At 35.2% G+C, this 21,518-nt stretch overlaps 1 protein-coding gene across 10 annotated transcripts in view; it reads left to right on the top strand.

Moving 5' to 3' along the window:
• The window catches only part of EYA1 (EYA transcriptional coactivator and phosphatase 1), a 225,279-nt gene that overhangs the window by 158,031 nt on the left and 45,730 nt on the right, over nt 1-21,518 (top strand). For all 10 annotated transcript variants that reach the window (XM_056824103.1, XM_056824102.1, XM_056824099.1 and 7 more), the window contains one exon: nt 18,414-18,503. In XM_056824103.1, coding sequence (XP_056680081.1) covers nt 18,414-18,503 — 90 coding nt within the window. The remainder of the gene's footprint in view (nt 1-18,413; nt 18,504-21,518) is intronic.

Here is a 21,518-nt window from a genome sequence, read left to right as displayed (position 1 = left end):
ATTTAGGAGTTTCCTAAATGTCTATTGCTGTTTCATAAAAGATCCCATGCATGTAGAGGAATAGAGCCTAGCACAGTTCTTTGAGCATTTATATTTGGAATGAACGTTTGATTTCATTAGGCTAGGGAACTCTCAGTCAGGAAACTCTCCCTACCAAAGCAAATCATGCCTCCATTTAGCATTTGAGATTTTCTCAAGGCTTTAGAAGGTTAAATGATTTCACGAGGGTCACACAGAAAGTATGTGTGAGAAGCATGACTCAGACCAGGTTTTCCTGACTCTAAGACCTATTTTCTATTCACTCTTTCTCACTGGCCCAGAACAGAGCAATTGTGTATTTTTTTTTGTTTGTTTTTTTTATATTTTCCCCAATTACATGTAAATGAAATTTTCAAAAATTTTATTTAATTGATTAAGAAAATTTTCCATGGTTACATTATTCATGTTCTTTCCCTCCCCTCCTCCCACCCTCTCCCATAGCCAATGTGAAATTCCACTGGGTTTTACATGTTTTGTTGATCAAAACCTTCAATACAAATTTTAACATTTGCTTTTTAAAAATTTTGGCTTTCAAATTCCCTCTCTCCCACCCAAACTCTCTTCCTCAGTCCCTTTAACCACTAGCCTGAGAAATTAAGGGAATTGAAATATATTTTACATGAGCAAAATTGTTTAATAAATGCTTGTTAAATAGAACTAATGGGACAACCAGGCCTACTCCAATACCAACAGCATCTGTGGAATAGTCTGAATCCCTCAGTCAGATTAGTAGGCTTGTTTCTAAGCTAATGATACCTTGTTGGTTATTTAGCATTTAGACAATTAGCTACACAGTGAGAAAATATGGTTTTGGTTTTGGTTGTTTAGTCGTTTAAATAGGCCCTGACTTCATGACCCCACTTGGGATTTTCTTGGAAAAGATACTAAAGTGGTTTGCTATTTCCTTCTCCAGTTCTTTTTATAGATGAGGAAACTGAGGCAAACAGAGTTAAGTGATTTGCCTAGGGTCACACAGGTAGTAAGTGTCTGAGGCTGGCTTCAAATTCAGAAAGATGAGTCTTCCAGATTTCAATCTTTGTCCTCTATCTAGTGTACTAGCTAATTCCTCATTTTTGTTTTTATACATTGTTAACATTTGGTGTTAGCTATTTTTATTCCTTATTGAATCTGAGTCATACTAACAGTAAAGGTAAGTGGCAAAGTTATGATAGAGTAAGAATATAGAAGATTTTTCCTTCTTACCAAATATATTTTTTACTTTGCTACATCACCAAATATCAGTCAAGTATTTATTGAGCAATAACATATATGAGAGACACTGTAGTGTGTGTGCCATGTAAAGAATAATAATAATAAATATGTGTAATTTCTATAGTGCTTTAAGGTTTTAAAGCATCTGAGCCTTCCAAGTCTGGGAATTCTAAGGGTTTCTGTCATTATCTACATTTTATTTTTGAATAAGCTAAGACAAAGAAATTAAGGAAATTCCCCCACAGTGTAGAAGTATTAAGTAATTGAGGCAGAATTCAAATCCAAGTCATATTATTTCTAAGGCCAGTATTCTTTTAGTATACTATACCTTTCAAAATTTAAGGAAGTAGAAAATATGAATTTACTCAAAGAACTTCAAGTCTATTCATATTTTTCATATTTAAGCAAAAACTTAGTTCATGTTACTGAGAAGCAACACGGCAAATTTGAGTCCTGGCCTAGAAGCCAGCAATACCTGAATTGAAGTCCCACCACTGACCTTGCTTGGTCTCTGTGACTCTGGACAAGTCTCTTAACTTCTCAGTGCTCTAAGCAGCTCCCTAAGACTAGAAATTGAAGAAGAGATGCTGACCTACTTTGATGGTGAGTTTCTTTCCCTTTCTCTTAACTCTGTGTCAATCAGTGGTTTAGACAAGTGATATAAGCACAATGTGGGGAAGAACCAAGAAAGGTGGGTGCCAGAGAAGATTGGTCTGGCTATTTTCTCATAGATGATTACAACTCAGATAAGCAGTAAAACACAGTGAGCAAATCTGGGGATGCATAAAGCTTGTACAGTGGACAGTAAGGAGAGATGAGCAGGAGGAGTGTCATGGCAGATGAGTTTTAAAAGATATTTAGGAGTCTAAGGAGTTGAAGGATTTGACTAAATATATAAGAATTCTAAGATGTTACTGTGGTCGCTGATTTAAAAATATTATAGCTCAAGTCAAATTGACTTTCAGTAGCTATATTTACAAAGAGGTGTTGAGTGAAAATAGAGAAATATAAAAGAAGGTTGTATAAGAAGTCTAGCTTATCACCCTAAATGTTGCTCCAGTCCCCAGATCAACCCACGCAGGGCTCATTAACCTCTCAGCCAGAGGAGGACTTGGTGGTGAATTAATCAAGGGTTCAATCCACAAAGCCTCCTCCAAGAAGGGGAGGCTTCTCTGGAACTAATCTCTCCAGAAGCCAGGAAAGGAGGGTCAACTTCTCACTCACACAAGCCAAAGCTCCAAGGGGAGAAGATCCAGGAGCAGTCTTACCAGAAGCAATCCAAGAGCCAGAGTCCCAGGTTGAAGTCCCAATTCATAGCTCCAAGATGCAGTCCCATTCCAGGATCCTCCAAGCCCCATATTCAGGCTGAAGACCTCTCAGACAGGAAGTTCAGGACCCTTTATAGTCCTTTTTCCATGTTACTTCCTGTCCCTTAAATTTGCTTAGCACTGCCTGGGGGTGGTCAGTCATCTCTGGATTTTCACCCACTTTTAGTAAGTGGCTTGCAAACCTCCCCTACTTAGTGTTAAGTAGGGGTGTTTTCAGTTTTTGTTGATTAATTTAAAAATAGTCAAGGGGAGAGTTAATCCTATCTTCAAATAGGGTAATAGCTTGGTAGCTCAGTGGATTGAGTATCAGACCTAGATGGAAGGTTCTGGGTTCAAATCTGGTCTCAGACACTTCCCAGCTGAGTGACCCTGGGCAACTCAATCCCCAATGCCTCACCTTTACTGCTCTTCTGCCTTAGAACCAATACATAGCATTGATATTAAGATGGAAGGTAAGGGTTTAAAAATAATAATAAATAATAAAAGATATTTATGGACCAGATTGTAGATGTCTTTGATTGCCAAGATTTTCTTATAGACAGTAAAGTGGCAGTGCAAGAGGCTATTGAGGCATTTCTGATAATGGGAGGACTACAATATAACTGGTACTTTAAAAGGGGCTAATATAATGAGGCACATTTGCTTCTATAGTCATCCTACTGTGAAATGCTAAAGGGTAGAAATTGGGTATTGGCAGCTGAACGTGGGAAGAAAATGGCATTATGAAGAATTGAGAGGACTTCATTCCTAATTGGCTATAAATAGATATTCAACTCTGCTTGATCTGGTCTGGCTTTGATTTGGCCTTTTCTAGTTCCCATCTCTCTTTTTCTGTTAGCACCTTCTCTATCCTTATAACATGTGGTTATCCAGTGCATGAAACCTAATGTTTAGTTTTTCTGTGTGTTTAAACATAAGTTTAGGATGCCAAATTCCTTTTGATTCTTTTTTAAAGGCATATGCTAAATAAGGCAAGCAAAACACTGAAAGGCACCACTTAATAGGGGGATGTCCTGATTCTTCTCATCACTCATTTGACATCCAGGCAGTAATTATACTAGAAATGCAGAGATGAAAAACATCGATTAACACTTGTAATTTGCATAAAAAGAAATTATAAATAAGAGTTTGCTTACCATTCCATAATTCCAGATAGTTAACTCCAATAAGTGTGATACTTGTTATTTATTTCTAGTTTATTAGACTATAAACTCTTTGAGGACAGAGACCATGTTGAATCCGATGAGTGTATGTTCTCTTTGCACATTGTGAGGACTTAATATATTTTTATTGAACTTATTTTAAAAGGACCATCAGTTGGGTATTGAAAAAATGGGGAGGAGATAAGAAGGGAATAATTTATGTTCTATAGAAGTCTTATAACTCTCAGCAAATAGAAAAACAGAAACCATATACTATATGTGGGTAACATTTTTAATACCATTTTTTAGAGGAATGACTTTCAGCAAAAATATTTCTTTATATCTCAGATAAGGGAACCAATTTTTGAAGCTTATCCTTAATCCTTCCATTGTTAGCTGTCAACCTGTGTGGAAAATAAGCAAGCCAGTTCCCCATAGTGCCCTTTCCTGTTTTTCAGCTTCTTTTTCCAAAAAACAAAGACATTGAGAGGGCAGAATTTTAGAATGCCATTCAGGCCGTGTTTGTGGCTGTAATATCAGCATTCTAAAAAAGGAATTGTTTGAGGGCTTCAACACTGGTATTTCTTCATTCAGTTGATCTGTCCCTCCCTCAAAGGTTTGCACCTGATTTGAGCACACTTTATAAGATATTCACATTGAACTGCAAATCCCAATAAACATGCGCTTATTGTTAGCTTTGCTCTTCTGTTGTACCATTACAGTGCTTAGTAATTACTTGGCAGTTGGTGGCTTTAAATTGCAAAGAAAGGCTCAACTTAATGTACTTTATGGGGCCTTATCTTTGATCCCACACATGCAAAACCAGCACTAAGCCTGATATTCTAGCCAGGACCTTAATTTTACTTTAAAGAACAATTAATAATAAGATATCCTTAGCCAAAGATTAAATGCTTTTAAAATATGAAATATTTAGATTTTTAAAAAAATTTAACAATGCAATAGAAATTTCAGAGATCATGTTTTCTTTAAGTGAACTTAGTGGTGGCATACCTTACAGAGAGATCATAATAAACAGCTTGTGCATTAACCTTTTGTAAAATGATATCTATTTTTAAAAGTTTATTCATAAATATTCTTCTAGTAAAACTTAATTCCATTATTACCTATACTTTGTGTAGCCCCGACACTACTCTAGGATACTATTAATTGCCAGAATTGAAGCCATTATATTGCTACCTAATCATAATTTTTCAATATTTCAATTTCTATGCCCTTAAATCTATAAGGTCATAGTAATTTTTGTTAGCTTTTAGTTAGGATTCATTTTTATAAGGAAAAGAACAAAGGGAAAGAAAAAGGTTCAGATGGACTAAGAGTATGTGTGAATGTAGGTGATTGGGGAAGGGTGAAAGATTTTCGTTGATATGTATGAATAAAAATAGATTCTTTATAATATAATTATCTTTTTAAAAATTCCTTAAAATGCCTTATTGATTTTTTTAAGATCTGGGAGTCTTAAGGTCTTCCCCATGTCTAGAACTCTCTGCTTCCTGGTTTCCCTGGATTCCTTCAAGTCTCATCTCCAGGCCTACTTTCTATAAAAATCCTTTTTTTCTTCAGGACTCCTTAATCCTAGTGCCTTCCCTCTGAGATTATTCTAATCTGTCCCATATCTATTTGGGCTGTATAGTTGTTCACATGTTGATTCCCTCTTTAAAATGTTTTTATTTTATTTGTTTGTTTGTTTGTTTCAACCCTTACCTTCCATCTTAGAATCAGTACTATGTATTGGTTCCAAGGCAGAAAGTGACAAGGGCTAGGGAATGGGGTTTAAGTGACTTGCCCAGGGTCACATAGTGAGGAAGTGTCTGAGGCCTGGGCCTGGCTCTCAATCAACTGAGCAACCCAGCTTCCCCCTGTTTGTTTGTTTTATCTTTCTTTTATATCTCCAAATTTTAGCACATTATGTGATGCATAGTAGATATTTAATAGGTGCTTATTGAATGACTGGCTTACTGATCTATTAAATTGCTATCCTATATTCCTAATTTTAAAAATCAAGTTTTTAAAGGACAGTTAACCATAACTATTTAAAGGGTAGTACTAATTAAAATTTTATATTGATGTAAAGTTCTCTAAGACAGAGGAAAAGGGCTTCAGACTTGGATATTTATTTTTTATTTTATGAGCTATTCACATGTGAAAATTGGCTTTGTTATTAGCTCTTTTGACTCTGCACAATCTGAATGTAATACTTATTATTTATGTCTTTTACTAATTTAATTATAGCTAATTATTGCTAATTCAATCCTAACCTAACAAATTTAGAAAATATTTCCCAATATTCTTAAAAGGGAAAATATTTAGTTCTTGAATTTGAAAAGAATGGTCTTTGTTTTTACATTGGAAAAATAATCTAGTTCATATTCTCAAGACTTAAGAAAAATTAAATAGATTTTCCTTAAATGTTCTACAAACATTCATTTTGGGTACACAAAGAGCCATAGTTTGAACCAAAAAATAGTTTCTGGTGAAAATAACTGAAATTGGATTTTTTTTAAAAACATACAACCACCAATTTTGTCACATTTACTATGAGATAACAATGGGATGTATCAATAAATACATGTCATATATATATATATACACATGTGTATATATATAAAGCATTCCTATAATATGTATTATATATTCAAATTATATATGAATACCAGGTAAGATTTTTTTGTCTCTTAGGTTCTGGTCTAGTTTTGTTGGATATGATGCTTGAGAACTGGGTGAAGTTGCAATGGCAGAGAAAGGGGGCTAGAGAAGGATTAAATAGGACTAACTCTTTAAGAGGGGAAAGGAGAGGTCTTTTCAGGGCTGATACAGGAGAGGGAAAGGGAAAAAAGTAGGAAAGAATGGGGACAGAATGGGGACTCAAAGGGGAGGCAGGAGTATAAGGCAGAAAACTGAAAGAAGTTTCCCAGGAAACATGAGCTGCCACCAGAACCCATTTTAGTTGTTCATAGGTGACAAACATCACTCCACTCCAGGAGCCCACACAGAGAAAGGAAGGCATGAACCCTTTGTATAAGGCTGGGAGTCTCTCCTTCCAAAACATGGTGAAAGTGCTGTGGCCAGTACTGGTATACTGGCCCATTGCAGAGTTCACATATCTCATCTTGGCCATATCCATGGGGGAAGAAATGATGGTGGTCCAAAAGCTAGGATCAGAAGCTAATGTGAAGTGGCATGGCAGGTCTTCAGCCATAAGGTGGACCTTCAGGAGGGCATCTTTGACAAAGCTGTAGTCACTAGCTCAGCAGAGTTAGCAATAGCATCGGAAGTGACAATGGATAAAGTTCTTTTCAATAGACCCCAAACTCCCTTCTCTGGTGATATAGTCTCATAGATACCCACTGTGCCCTGATGTCTTCAGTTGCCACCTGCATGAGCCAAAGCCTAGAAACATACCCTCAATATATTTGGGTTTGGCTATACCTACTACCAGTGCCCCTGTCATACAGCCTGCCAGAAAGTGGCTTCTCAAGCCTACATGGTTGGATCATGGTTGTGAAGAACTCCTAGTACGTGAGAACTTACTCTAGCAACAGCCTATACATTAATCTGTGATTTATGATCTAAGTCTTAGGGAGTCAGTAAATCTATTAACATTTATTAAGTGCTCATTGTGTGCCAAGAACTGTGCTAACTACTAGATATAAGAAAAAAGGCAAAAGGCAATTTCTGTCCTCAAAAACCAACAATCTAATAGGAGAAGACTAATAAAAAGAACTGAAAATAAGGCTGGAAGAGAGAAGGTGAATGGTGGACCCAAGACATGATGAAGTACTGCAGACTGATGGTGTCCTTGACTCCCCCACCTTAAGTGGGGATCTGGGAGGTGACCATGAATGTTCATTTACCAATCAGAGAGATGGAGGACTTGGGAGAAGGGTTTACTGAGGAAGTGTGAGTAGAAATGATTCCATCTTGCAGGAAGATGGGTTTCTAGAGATGATCAAGTCCAGGAGAGCAACCAGGTACAAATAAGATACAAAGAAGTTTAGTGACTTATCTAGAATAATGCAGCAAACACCAAATATATGAAATGGATTTTGAACCCAGGTCTTCCTGGGCTGACATCTTTTGAACTTGGGTTTTCTAGATGCCCGACCCCCTCATTTCATATACTACATTTCACCACTTTTACAGACTTACCAACATACATTTACTCACACATGTGAGAGCCTGGTTTTCACATTGCTGTCTTCTTTTTGGAATGGTTTTCCCTTGCAAATAACATGCTGCTTCTCTTTATTTGTTGGTTAGCTTATATAAATTTCATTAGAATATTGTTCTTATACACATTTCATAAGAACAATTAGGCACTGGAATGGCAGCTTAGTTTAGTGTAAAGAGCACTAGAATTAGTATTTAATTAGTATTATTATTAGAATTCGCATTAAACTAGTATTGATTTGGGCAGCTAGCTGACACAGTGGATAGAGCACCAAACCTGGAATCATAAAGACTTGAGTTCTAATTTGACCTCAGATGCTTACTGTGTGACCCTGGGCAAGCCATTTAACCCTGTGTGTTTGTTTCCTCACCTGTAAAATGAGGTAGAGAAAGAAGTAGCAAACCACTCCAGAATCTTTGCTAAGAAAACCCCCAAGTGAACAACAACAATGAAACATTAGTTTAACCACTTTATTAGCCATTTGACCATTAATGACTCAGCCTCAGTTTTGTCATTTATGAAATTGAGATAATACTACCTTCCATTCTACTCCATTAGGGTTATCATGCTGAACTGATGAGATAATATGTGACAAAGCAAAAATAAAACTGTAAAAAAACTATACAAATTTGAGTTATTTATTGTGGTTAGTAATGAGTACAGAGATGAATTGCATAACTGAGAAACATAAAATAAGCACCTATAAGAAATAGAAATGATGAGATTAGAGAAGATAGAAGTATTTGTTTAGCCAATGGTTTGAAGTAATAGAGAACATTAAATGACTATCGGGGATTGGGTGGATGAACACCAAACAAGAGTTATGGTTAGACATTTGCATCATGACTAACAGTATAGGTAAATTTCATGGGAAGAACAGAACTGTTGAGAATCCATGTTGAACCAAAAGGAGATTTCTTGGCTATGTTTAAAAAATACAGAGTATATGTCTTTACTCTCCTTTAGAAAGTGACCTCCTTGAGGGCAAAGACTGTATTTTGGACTCTTTTTGTGGCTCTGGTACTTAGCACAGTTCGTGGTACATTGAAGGTACTTAATGTATATTATGGTTGTTAGTTTATATAAAAATTATATTCAGTGATTCCAAAGCTCTTTCCTACATGAGGCTTTACCCTCATCCCTTTAGCTAGCAGTATCCCTCCCCAGCTGGAATTATATTCTGATGTTTTTGAAAACACTTCATTATATCTATGTTGTCTGCCTGATAGAAGGTAAGCTCTTAAAGAAAGGAACTGCTTCATACTTGCCTTTATATCTCTAGTGTCTCAAGGCAGGCCTGAAACAGTAAATACTGAATAATAATACTTGTTCATTTAATTGTCATAATAGTCAAATTCTCCATTGCATAACTTGCAAGAAAATATTCATCTTTTTACAGTTTTTGGAAATGAAGTCGTCTTTTCCTGTTTACTAATTAAAACAAAATATAGTCATTTGATAAATACATTTTAATTAAACCTACAAACTTCCTATCCTTATGATCTGCTAAATGACCCTGAAACTCTACTTGTTACATTATTTGTAAAATGATGAGTGACTCCTCTCTTCTTAAGAAGGATGTTCTAAGAATCCATAACATAACATCTTTATGTTACCCTATTAAAATGATTAAATCACTATTGCTCTGTATCAACATCATTATTTCTAAGTGAGGTTAGGAGAATTTGAGAGTATTTTCCTGTGCTTCAAAATAGTTTTAGTACTTGAAATACTTGCATCTTATGAATGGAATTGAATGGATTATTGTGGCCAAAAATCACCCATACTTGCCCATTTTAAAAATTGTAGGATAGACAATACTGAATAGATATCCAACATCAAAGTATGCCTGAGTCATCCAATTGCTTTCATTAACACAGCTTTCAAACCCTCCCCCCACCAATGTATATAAGTAATAAAGGCATCATCACAGTCAACCTGTCATTGGAGCCTAGAAAGGATAAAAGAACTTTCCCTGTGGCATAAACTTATGCCAACTCTAAGTAGCCTTTCTGCATAAAGTTCATGAACCAGGTACAGGAAATTACAAGACTAGAAATGATATCAGATGAGATATCGCCTTATCCTTTGAAATCACAATGGATTAGGTTGGCTTTCGATACTTCATTTCCAGGATCTTTGTTTTCATTATTGCACACACCACCCATGGAGATGACAATCTACTTCACATCTTAGTAGGTAAGTTTGTGTGAGTTGCAGTGACCAACCCAAAATAAATACCTAGTAGACAAGCCTAAGCCAATCATTTGGTGACAGGCATGCAGTCTATCACCTGGCCATGTTTAAAGTAATAATAGTTTGACAGGGCATTTTGTTAACATAGTGTGGACTGATTGATTAATTGATTGTTGGTAATACTAGAACTTGTACTCTATTGGTCCAATCTTTAAGAACCTTGGATGACCTCCATAATACAAGGAGATACTGGAGTATGAGAACAAACATGCCAGGGTTGACCAAAGTCATTTAATTCATCTGTGGGTAATAAAATGCAATTTAAAACATTTGAAAACCATGATAGGAAGGAGTTATTGCTGCCATTAGGCCACAGGTGACCTCAATCACTTATCCCACTTATATAGCTACATCTATAGACTTCTCCAATCAAAAAACTGTAATTATCCATTTGTATGACAAGCATGGAGTATTGCTATGTCTCTCCATTATTTCCTGAGCACCTAAGAGTCACTCATCAAATATTTATCAAGGATTAAGTAAAGGGTCAGTACATTTTTTGGTTGATTGAATGCTTTAATTTGGGGGGAAACCTATCATCGATATGGAGAAAGTTCTGGTAATTTAGCTCCCTCTATTATTACAGAGTAGTAAGTCTCCTGAAAATTCCAGTCTCACAGAATTCCTTTAGGCACTTAGTATAGGGTGAATTATTCAGGGTCAAACTGTCACTGTTAAAAGAACAGAGCTTCAGTGTAAGTCTTCTGGATTCCAGGACTACTGCCTCTCAGTATAAATACTAAGAATAAGTTTTAAAGATTCAAACACACTCTTTGCCTCCAGGAAAATTTAAAATTAATAGATGTAAAATAGAAACATATACTCAATGAAAATTTGCGTGCACAAATACAAAATTTATGTTAAAATAATAAAACTGTCAAGCAAGGCAGATTAAAATTTCAGCAAGTTCCTTAACAAATTGTTTTACTGAGTTGCATGTGGAAAGAAGGTTCATCATTTTAATACCATACTAACAGTTTTAGTTGTTTTTTTTTCCTTGCAGGGGGTAAAATTGCCATTATTTTAATATATATATATATTTTAAAAATATTGCCCTCCCTCACCAGCAAGATTTTTGTTTGTTTAGCATAAAAGCCAAAGTAATTCATACATTTGTTTTCTGGTAAAATAATGTAACCTTCAATTTTCTTTTCTCTTTTCAAGCCACTTCACTCCACTGCTTTGTTTTCATGAAGAAGGATCTATGAATAGCACAAAATTATATATTTTGTACAATGATATCTGTAGAAACCACCATGACTTTTCACCAATCCAGTTTCATCCAATAGAATTCATTAAATAACTGCTGGTTATGTTAAAGGAGCTGTGCTAGGGCCCAGAGTGCAAAGACAATAATGAAAAATAGTGCTAGGCTCAAGAAGCTCTCATCATTTGGGGGTTCACAAGATGTGCTTGTTAAGGAAAAATATGTTTATTTGAGGAGTTAGCGCTATAATTGAGGGAGAGAAGGGAAGAATTCCCAGTGAAGATGGTGCATGGACTTGACCCTGAAGGAAGCTCAGATTTGAAGAAGCAGGCTTCATTACAAGTGTGGAGAAAGCTACTGCCAAGGTGTGGAGCCAGATGATGAAATATCCAATTTGGCAAAGTGTTAATAGTCTAGTTTGGCAGGAACATATATGTGAAGGAGAGTAATGTTCAGTGGGTCCAAAAAGATAGGCTACAACCAGATTGTGAAAACCTTTCAACCCAAACTGAGTTTGCTCTCTGTCTTGGAGTCAGCAGAAAAACTGAATGTTCGTAGAGGAAGTAGATAGAGTACTGGACCTAAAGTCAGAAAGACTCAAGATCAAATTCAACTCCAGACACTAACTCTGTGGCACGACTTTTATCTGCCTCAGTTTCCTTATGTATAATGTGAGGATAATAATAGCATCTACCTCCCATGGTTGTTATGAAGACCAAATGAGGTCATATTTGAAAATCCCTTAACACAGTGCCTGGCACGTAGTAGGATGCTTAACCAATATGTGTTCCCTTCTCTTCCTAAAATGAACATGACAGTGGTGTGGACAGAAGTATGCTATAGGAATGCAATGGCCAGGTAGGCTTGGCTTTAGACAGTTGGGAAGGTTCAGCCATCACTGACTTCCTGTTTGGAGCTACTCAGGAAATATTGTACCACTTCCATAAAAACATAGAAGCATCACTAAGAAAGAATCTAGTATACAGAGAGTGGATGAACCTAATAATTAACTGTCCTCTGATCTTGTTGGATGTTCCACTGTGACTTTAAATGTTTTTATAGGAATCATTTCTTGGTTGCAGCACAAGCATTTGTTGTCATAAAAGACGTAAGAAATATTAGATGAAAGACTACATGATTGAAAGTTAACAAGTTTAAAATGGATTTGTAATTTTTCTTGTAGGCTCTCTTTTTGAGAGATTGACTTGATAATTGTTGTTAACAGTGTGCTATATCTTATTCCTCAGGTCAGAAAAATGTTAGACATTTTTAATATGTTAAAATATGAATTTGATTGTAGAGTAAAAAATGAAATCTGGTCTTGATATAACTTTGTAAAAGCACAAGGACATTTTTCGAAACACCTCTTCTTTAGGTCTATGTTTTGTTTTACTAAAAAATTTACTGATTGATTAAGGCATTGTGCCTTAGGAGTACTTAGGGGTACAAAAAAAAATAAGATGATTATTGCCTTCAACTAATCTTAGTTGCTCTCTGAAATCTCTCTACCATATCAATGCCCTTCTTATTTTTTAAACCCTTACTATGTATTGACTCCAAGGCAGAAGAGTGGTAAGGGTTAGGCAATGAGAGTTAAGTGACTTGCTCAGGGTCACACAACTAGGATTTGAACCTAGGACCTGCCGTCTCTAGGCCTGGCTCTCAATCCACTGAGCCGCAAAGCTTCCCCCAATGCCCTTCTTAAAATGTTGGGCCCCAGGATTCAACACAAAATCTGCTGACTGACAAGGAAAGAGGACATTAGGCTTATCCATATTCCTGGAAACCATGTGTCTTTCTTTTAGTACAGCTGAAGATTTCATCAGATTATTTTTTTAGCTTCCACAAATTATACTGTGGACTCTAATTGAGTTTGTAGTCTACTGAAAACACCAAGACCTTTTCAGAAATCTTGCTCTTTATCCATCCCTTCCCTAACTTATGTATGTGGGATTGATTTTTTTTTTGCAGCCAAGCATAATAATCTATATTCTTCTTTATTGGATTTTTATCGTCTATTTAACCTAATTGCCTAACCTGTTAGAACCCTTAACTTCCATCTTAGAATCAATATTGTATATTGGTTCCATGGCAAAAAAGCAGTAAAAGCTGGGCAGTAAGGGTTAAGTGACTTGCCCAAGGTCACCCAGCAAGGAATTGTCTGAGGCTAGATTTGAACCCAGGATTTCCTATCCAGGCCTGACTCTCTACTGAACCACTCAGCTGCCCTCTGTAAAATAGTCTTTAATATGATTATGAAACATCATGTCTTTTTTATTAGTTTTTTTCCTATGGAGAATCAAAGTAAGTCAACACAACAGCCTGGTATTTTTGTCTGAGCAACAGCTATTTGAGTTTTCATTACCAGCTAATTTTGCTCTAACATACTATTTAATCATTTAAATTTAATTTTTTTCCAGTGTACATAAGGATTTCTTGTGTGCTTACCTCACCTGAAAGATTCCAAAAAGCTAACATTTTAGGGAAGAACCCTTTTCCACTTTAAATGCTTATATAGTTTTTTTTTCAAACCAAAAAAAATTATAAATAGATATTTAAGACTCATTAGCATTTCTTAAATTCTTCTGCTTAATCCAAGAACTAGGAGTAGTGGGTAAGGAGTTGAAAAGACACAAGATTAGGCTTGATTTACATAATAGGTTAAAAAGATTGTATATTTCTATTAATTCATGGAGAAATATAAAAATATAACCCCTTTGATTGCCATAGAACTTGGCATGGGAATTAGTAAGAAAAATGATCCAGTAGCACTTAAGGAAAGGAGGTGACCACCCCAGCTACAGTAAATACTGGGTCATTGAACTTAAAATCCTACCATATTAGGAAAAACTTCCTACTGATTAGCAACTACCCAAAAGTGGAATTGGTAACTTAAAAAGTGATATTTTTCCTCTTTGTAGAAGTCTTTGATCAAAGGCTTCATGATCACTTGGAAAGTACACTGATGAAGAATTGTTTTCTTCTTTGGGGAAGACAGGGATGAATTGAATTAGATGGACCCTCAATTCTCTCAAGTACTTTTAAAATTAAAATTTGAAATAATATCAACTGCCCAAAAAGTTTTGTTAACATAGTTTTGTTATCCATGCAGAGAGAACATTTATGTTCATTGGGGTTTAGCTGTATACTGTCATTCTCGAACTTTCTTGGCTTCCTTCCCACCAATCATACAACCTTTGTTTGATTACTTTGCCTATTGAGCTCTCTCTGCCAGATACTGGCAGGTATTTTCCTGTATGCTATCATTGCCTCACCTTTCTCTACTGTCAAATGAATGTATTTGCAGAGGTCTAAGTATGGTAAGAGATGAGAAAATAGTGATCTTCTGAAAAGTAGTTCAAAACTTCTCTGGTTTAGGAAGCAAGGAAGCAGTTACAGGATGTCACAGCGGTACCTAACCATATTTGCTGCCCTATACCTAACCCTGAACTTACACAACCAAAATATTGGTTGTAGTAAAGATATAAGCAAGCCAGACCTCTTCCTCTTATTACAACAATCTTGTTTTGATCAGGTAACAACCGTATTATTGCCTATTGATATAAGAAAAGCAGCAAAAGCTATTGAAAGTCATTTTTTTGCAATTTATTTTTATTTTTTTTAATTTGGAAAATTTTTATTTAATTAATTTAGAATATTTTTCCATGGTTACAAGAAACTTGTTTTTTTCACCCTTAATATTTTTTGTATTTTAAAATTTTTATTTAATTAGATGATTTAGAATATTTTTTCCATGATTACAAGACCCATGTTCTTTCCCTCCCCTCCCTCCACCCCCTTTCTGTATCTGATGCACAGTTCCAATGGGTTAACATGTGTCATTGATCAAGACCCATTTCCATATTATTAATATTTGCATTAGGGTGATTGTTTAGAGTCTACTTTCCCAGTCATAGCCCTATCAACCAATGTGATCGAGCAGTTGTTTTTCTTCTGTGTTTCTTTTCCCACAGTTCTTCCTCTGGATGTGCATAGTGTTCTTTCTCACATGTTCCTCCAAATAGTTCTGGATCATTACATTGCTACTAGTAGAGAAGACCATTACATTCGATTGTACCACAGTGTATCGGCCTCTGTGTACAATGTTCTCCTGGTTCTGCTCCTTTTGGTCTGCATCAATTTATTCCCATGGAATTCCTCCAGTTTATTATTCCTTTGAGCACAATCACCAACATATACCACAATTGGTTCAGCCTTTCTCCAATTGGAGAACATCCCCTCATTGAAAAGTCATTAAAAAAAAAGAGAAACTTCATACAAGGGGCATTACCTAATTTCTACCTCGCACCTAGAATTATTTTTAATTGGTTATTCAGTATTTATGGAGTATCACCCGTCTACATAGTACTCTGGGAATCATTGAGAGGGGCAAAAAAGAATAGAGACAGCTTGGTGACAAATAGATAGAATGTGGGTAGAATAAGAGAGCAACTGAGCTCAAATCCTACTCTATACATATATATATGTATATATATATATACACACATACATAATATATTAGTGGTGTGACCCTAAGCAAGTCACTTAACTTACATTAGCCTCAATTTTCTCATCTGTAAAACAGGAATCAGAACATCTACTTCCTAGGGCTGTTGTAAAGATCAAATAAGCTAACAGAAGGAATCCTCTTTGCAAGCTTTAAAGGATTCTATAAGTGCTCGCTATAATTATTATGAGGGATGCTATTGCCCTTTAGATGCTGAAAGTTTAGCTATTAATGATGATAATGATACCACTAATAATAATAATGTCACTTACATAGCCCTTTAAGGTTTGCAAAGCCCTTAAAAAATCTTATTTGATTCTCACAACAAGGGTAGGAAGAAGGTATTCTTATTATCCTTATCTTCTTGATGTGACAACTGAGGCAGAGAGATGTGAAATCACTTATCCAGAGTTAAACAGCTAATAAATGAGGCAAGATTTAAACTCTGGTCCTCCTGACTCCAGGTCCTGCACTCTATCCACTGTACAACTTAGCCACCTATATGTTTACAAGTTTTTCTCCTGACTCCCACCAAGAATGTAAATGTCTTGAGGGCAGGAAATGTTTTTCATTTTGGCTGGGTATTCCCAGGACCTACATAGTTCTTGTTGAATTGGATTGAAATATAGGAAAATATACACATGAAATATGCTAAAATGCAATGCAGTATGATTAGATGCTGAATTTAGTTATATGGACAATAAATTCTTTGGAAATTCCGAAAAGGGTGATGTTGGCATAGCTGGATCATAAAGTCAGAGAGTTTCAGATTTGAAGAGGACCTCATAGTTTATCTTGTCTGACCTCATATTAAAATTGGGGAACACTGAAATTATTTTAGTCCCAAGAGTGGGAAGGGAAGAGAGGAGGAAGAGAAAATGAATCATGTAACCACGGGAAAATACTTAAAAATAAATAAATAATTTAAAATAAAATAAAAGGGGGAGGGGGGGATGAAACCCAGGGGGAAAAAAAGACTTTGCCACAGACACAATGAAGTTAGCAACAGAGCTGATACTTGATCCTAAGTCTCATGATTCCTACTTCATCACTCTTTCTAAAATTATACTATCTTACCTCTCACCTGGAAAGGGAAGGTAGTTGGGGTAGGGAGATAAAAAGGGAATAGACAAAGACTTGAAATTTTAAAAACTTGAGCAGTGATTTTACCAGCCACATTTTACTTGAAAAGAAGTAGCTCCTTGATTTTGCATTCTTATGTCTGAGGCACAATTTAATGGAGTTCAGTGATTTTTTTTTTAAAGTACCTACCTTCTGTAAGGCACAGATATGTGATTGGGCAAATTCTCTACCAGCTAATCAATTGATATAGGTAAGTCCCACCCTGTTGTTCTTTGGTTTCCTCTTCAGGCAAACAGGGATAATGACTTATCTAGTTAACAGTGATGTTAGATAAGCAAGAAAATTATGGAAGTACTCTTAGCAAGTTAAAACTCTATGCCAATATGAGGTAGCATTGCTGTTGTCATTGGGCTACATAAAAGCATAGAACTCTTTGTATTCCTTTTTCATTCCTTTCTCAGAGAAGATTATCCATCAACACTGTTATACAGTGCCCTTTGATTCTTTGATTTAATAAAGGGCCTGAAAAGGGAAGCTGCAGTGATTACACATCATGAAAAACACATGGTTTTGGCCTTATTGCCAGAGGATCCTAAGGATACCATTGGTTCAGACCAACTATAAGGAATCTGAGGAATGGTAGAGGACAGGGAGAGTGGAGCAGTCTGTCTTCTCCATCCTTATGGAGTACTGGGTCAGATTTCCTAGGCATCATTTGGTAGAATGAATGTATGGACAACTATCTATTAATTGACAGACTTGGCTGTGTCTTGTAGTGTTGACTCTTTGTTGGCTAGATAGCTCTCACCCAAACGGCATAGTTTTTGTGCCTGAATGACTTCAGGCAATCAGAGTAGGGGCAATGCAACCATCACTTTTCTTATAATGACTCAAAATTGATTGACTGTTTGTATAACCACTATTACATCAGTGGGCATTTGTGTTTTCTTACTGCAGTATGTTGAGAGTAAAACAATGCATTTTGTAATTCTTTGTTATAGCTGTTGTAGCTGGACTCTGGCATTTATGACTGAGTATTTAAATTCAAAGAGTTATAAGTTATAGAGACAACTGAATAGTTGGTTTTCTGATTTATTAAGCTTGCAGAATTTTTTTCTTTTGAAGAAATATGTCTATAGTTGGCTTTGCTGCACTTTATATGACTCTAAATTTTAAATTATTTGTAGTGTTCAGAACCATTTTCTTTATGAGACAGTCAAGTCTAATAAAGTAACATTTTAGACAATTGGTTGTTTTTATATATAATGTTTAGATGCTTATTAATTTAATATTCTATTACTCAATGGCACATTTTAAATTTTACTTAAGGTGCAAAAGTCTTATTGTTGTTCCTTCCTTCTGTACTGGGAGCCAGATCTCATTTAAAGTCACGTAAGATTTCAAATAACAGAAGGAAGTATGTTATTGACTTTAAAAATTCTTTTTCTAGGATCCACCTACTTCTGTTTCACTTGGACTTAGAATGGAAGAAATGATTTTCAACTTGGCAGACACACATCTGTTCTTTAACGATTTAGAAGTAAGTAGTAATTATTTTATGTCAGCTATTTAGCATTTGTTTCCTATTATATCACATGAAACAATGGTAGGCCTGACAGGCAACAATTGAGTATAACATTAAGGGAAATTGGGCTGGTAAAATAAAAATAAAGTAAAATAATTTTAACTCAGCTGCTTCAGTATATTTTACTATCAAAGTCTTCCTCATGTTCCTATCTGAATAGATGGGTATATAAAGTAGGCTATGACATAATTATATACAAACATTAGAATTTAATATCGAGGACATAAAATATTCAACTTTGACTTCCATAAATGTCTAATAAGAAGCTATGAATTTCTAAGTTGCTGTCCAGTTTGAGGAAGTTCAGCCTTAGAACCAGAAATAAATCATGCATTTACATATGTTATCACTTTTAGAAGTATATTCCCTTGCAGGCTTGTCCTGCTTGGTAGAAGGCTCAATTCTCAAGATAATGAGCTTTCTTTTTTAGCCTTCTGGTATCCGCTCCACTAGTAATACATGTCAAGATTCCAGGGACTTTCTTATTACTTTATGCTTTTCTCCCCCTCCTGACAACTTTGAAAGATTGCGGTGAAAACTGTTATGGCCACTGAGGGACCTGCTCCTTCTATGATCTGGGGTAGTTCACCTTTTAAAAGCAAAAATGGCTGCTGCTTCTATCTTCATTATGACAAAACATGACCATAGCTACAGTTCACTCTCATCTTAATATAGACAGTTGTTTATTTAAAATCCTGCCGTTAAGCAAGCTTGTGGTAGGGCTGCCAACAGGCATTAATCATCAAGTTGTTGTTTTGCTCGATTTTATAAATGTATGTTATTTCAGACAGGAGAAGGAATCTGAAGGATTCAAATACAACTTTTGCTGATCAAAGTTAATTGGCAGCAATTGGCCTTTAAATATTTCCTCATGTTTCCCTTTTTAAAATCAAGCAAAATGCACCTTATTTAATAGATGAGCCAAAATCATTTGAAAAATGCCAGTGTGTGACAGAACTTAAATGTGGTTTGCTCAACATCTGTCCTATATTTTGATTTCTTTTCATCTGCAAAGAAACTACTCGCAGACGAATTGGCAACTTACAGTGCAATAAAATTATTTAAATGTGCTTTATTTTTTCTTCCATTCCTTAGTGAAGTATTTATTTTTACACTTAAAGTAAAATACAAGATTTCTTGCATTTTAGAGTGTTTGCTTTCATTAAGAAAACTAAATGTAAGACTTTACTGCCTAACACAAAAAATTGTCTCAAATGAGTGAAGTCTTTAGGATTTATTTTCAGAGTTTTAGGAAAGATTAATAATTACACTTATTTTCAAAAGCTGTTCCTAATTCATGGTTGTGTTTCACTCCATAAGAGAGCAGCAAAAGACATACCATATTTTACTGGTATGTTAAAATGCTTTTACAAAGTTTCCATTTGTTTCTAATGATACAGAAGAGTCTTTAATTCTGTCCTGGATACAACCATGTAACTCTTATTGATGTTAATGGGTGTTAATAGCACACATCAAAACGAAATTAGCCATAATTTGGTATGGTTTAACCATAGCTTATAAAATGGCAAATCTATGTCTGTAAGATGCCAAAACAATAAGGAAACTGGTGTTTGGCTGCATATATATGATATGTATATATATTTATACACACATACATACCAATGTACATATATATATATATATATATATATATATAAAAACTCAGTCATGTTTGGGATTTTCTTTGTACATTTCAGCCATACTAGTACATGTGTAGACATCACTTAAAAAAGTACTTTTCCAAACCTGAAAGCATATTAAAATTAGTGCTTTAATAATGGGGAAAGTATTTCTGTAGGATCAAATTAAAAGCAATATGAATACTGAATATTTCTAAAAAGTTAAATAGGTTAGAAAGAAAAATGCTGAAATACGTAAACTAAAATTTTAACATCAGTTCTTAAGGTTAATGAAACATTAATCAAAACAGAAAATGTTTGTCTTATAAAAGCTGAGTCTCTAGAGGGTTTGTTTTTCCTATTGGTGACTCAATCATGTTTTGTTTAAGCGCAGTCTGAAATGTATAACCAAAAAGTTGATTTGGTATATGTTGTCAGAAATTCCGGGTACTTGCTCCAATTTTTGACAGCATTTGAATAAGTAGATTGATCTTTGTGCTCATTTTAGACCTTCATTTCATCCATATGTAACATGACAGAAGCGGAGTCTGTCGTTGGTCATACTTGATTTCTTTAAGAAAATGTTACTTAGTGGCAAAAATAAATATATTGGTATAATGCTCTTAAGAGGACCAAAATTATCTCATCAAGCAGGAATGATGTGGTAATGCCTGATTTCACACTCCAATTAGCAGTGTGTTGTGGTAGGGGACTTGAATGTTTTAATTTATTTAAATTATATGTTTTTTAGCATTTTAAACCTACAGTAGAAGTAATTTCAAGGAGGTTAACAATTTGTTGGTTAGCCTGAAGTGTGATATCTGAACTCCATTTAAAAAAAATTGGCCTTAGTACTCTTTATAAAAACTTAAGTTACTGCCAGCTACCCCTCTGCATAATTTAGGTTTTTTTCCCCCTACATCTTTGGCATATTAAATATTCTGCATAATGAAGTACACTGTATGAAGAGTTGCCAGTAACATTTGTGTTATCTTGGTATGTATTTAAAATGGTAATTTGCTGTAGGAACTTAAAAGGAGTAAAGAGCAATAAACCAGCTTAAGATAAGATTTTTTCAAATGAATGTTGAGGCATATTCAGTAACTGACATAACTCTTTTCATTTTTTAGACTCAATTTCGAGAGCATTTAATTTGTTTAAAATGTAGACAACATCATAACTAATAAATCTTGCTTGGCATTCACCCCAAAACCAAGAAAAGAGGCAGGCTTTGTTGTTCTGTAACATTAAAAAAGTTTAATTTGTGAAAGACCAGGACTGGTATATAGGTCTAATTATTTTTGGAAATTATGATTTCTCCAACAGTGAATGGTAGACTACGCTGGAGCTC

Source organism: Monodelphis domestica, chromosome 3 (assembly GCF_027887165.1).
Source record: "Monodelphis domestica isolate mMonDom1 chromosome 3, mMonDom1.pri, whole genome shotgun sequence".
Classification (NCBI taxonomy): domain Eukaryota; kingdom Metazoa; phylum Chordata; class Mammalia; order Didelphimorphia; family Didelphidae; genus Monodelphis; species Monodelphis domestica.
The sequence above is the reverse complement of the archived record's forward strand: the minus strand, read 5'-3'. Positions and strand labels throughout refer to the sequence as shown.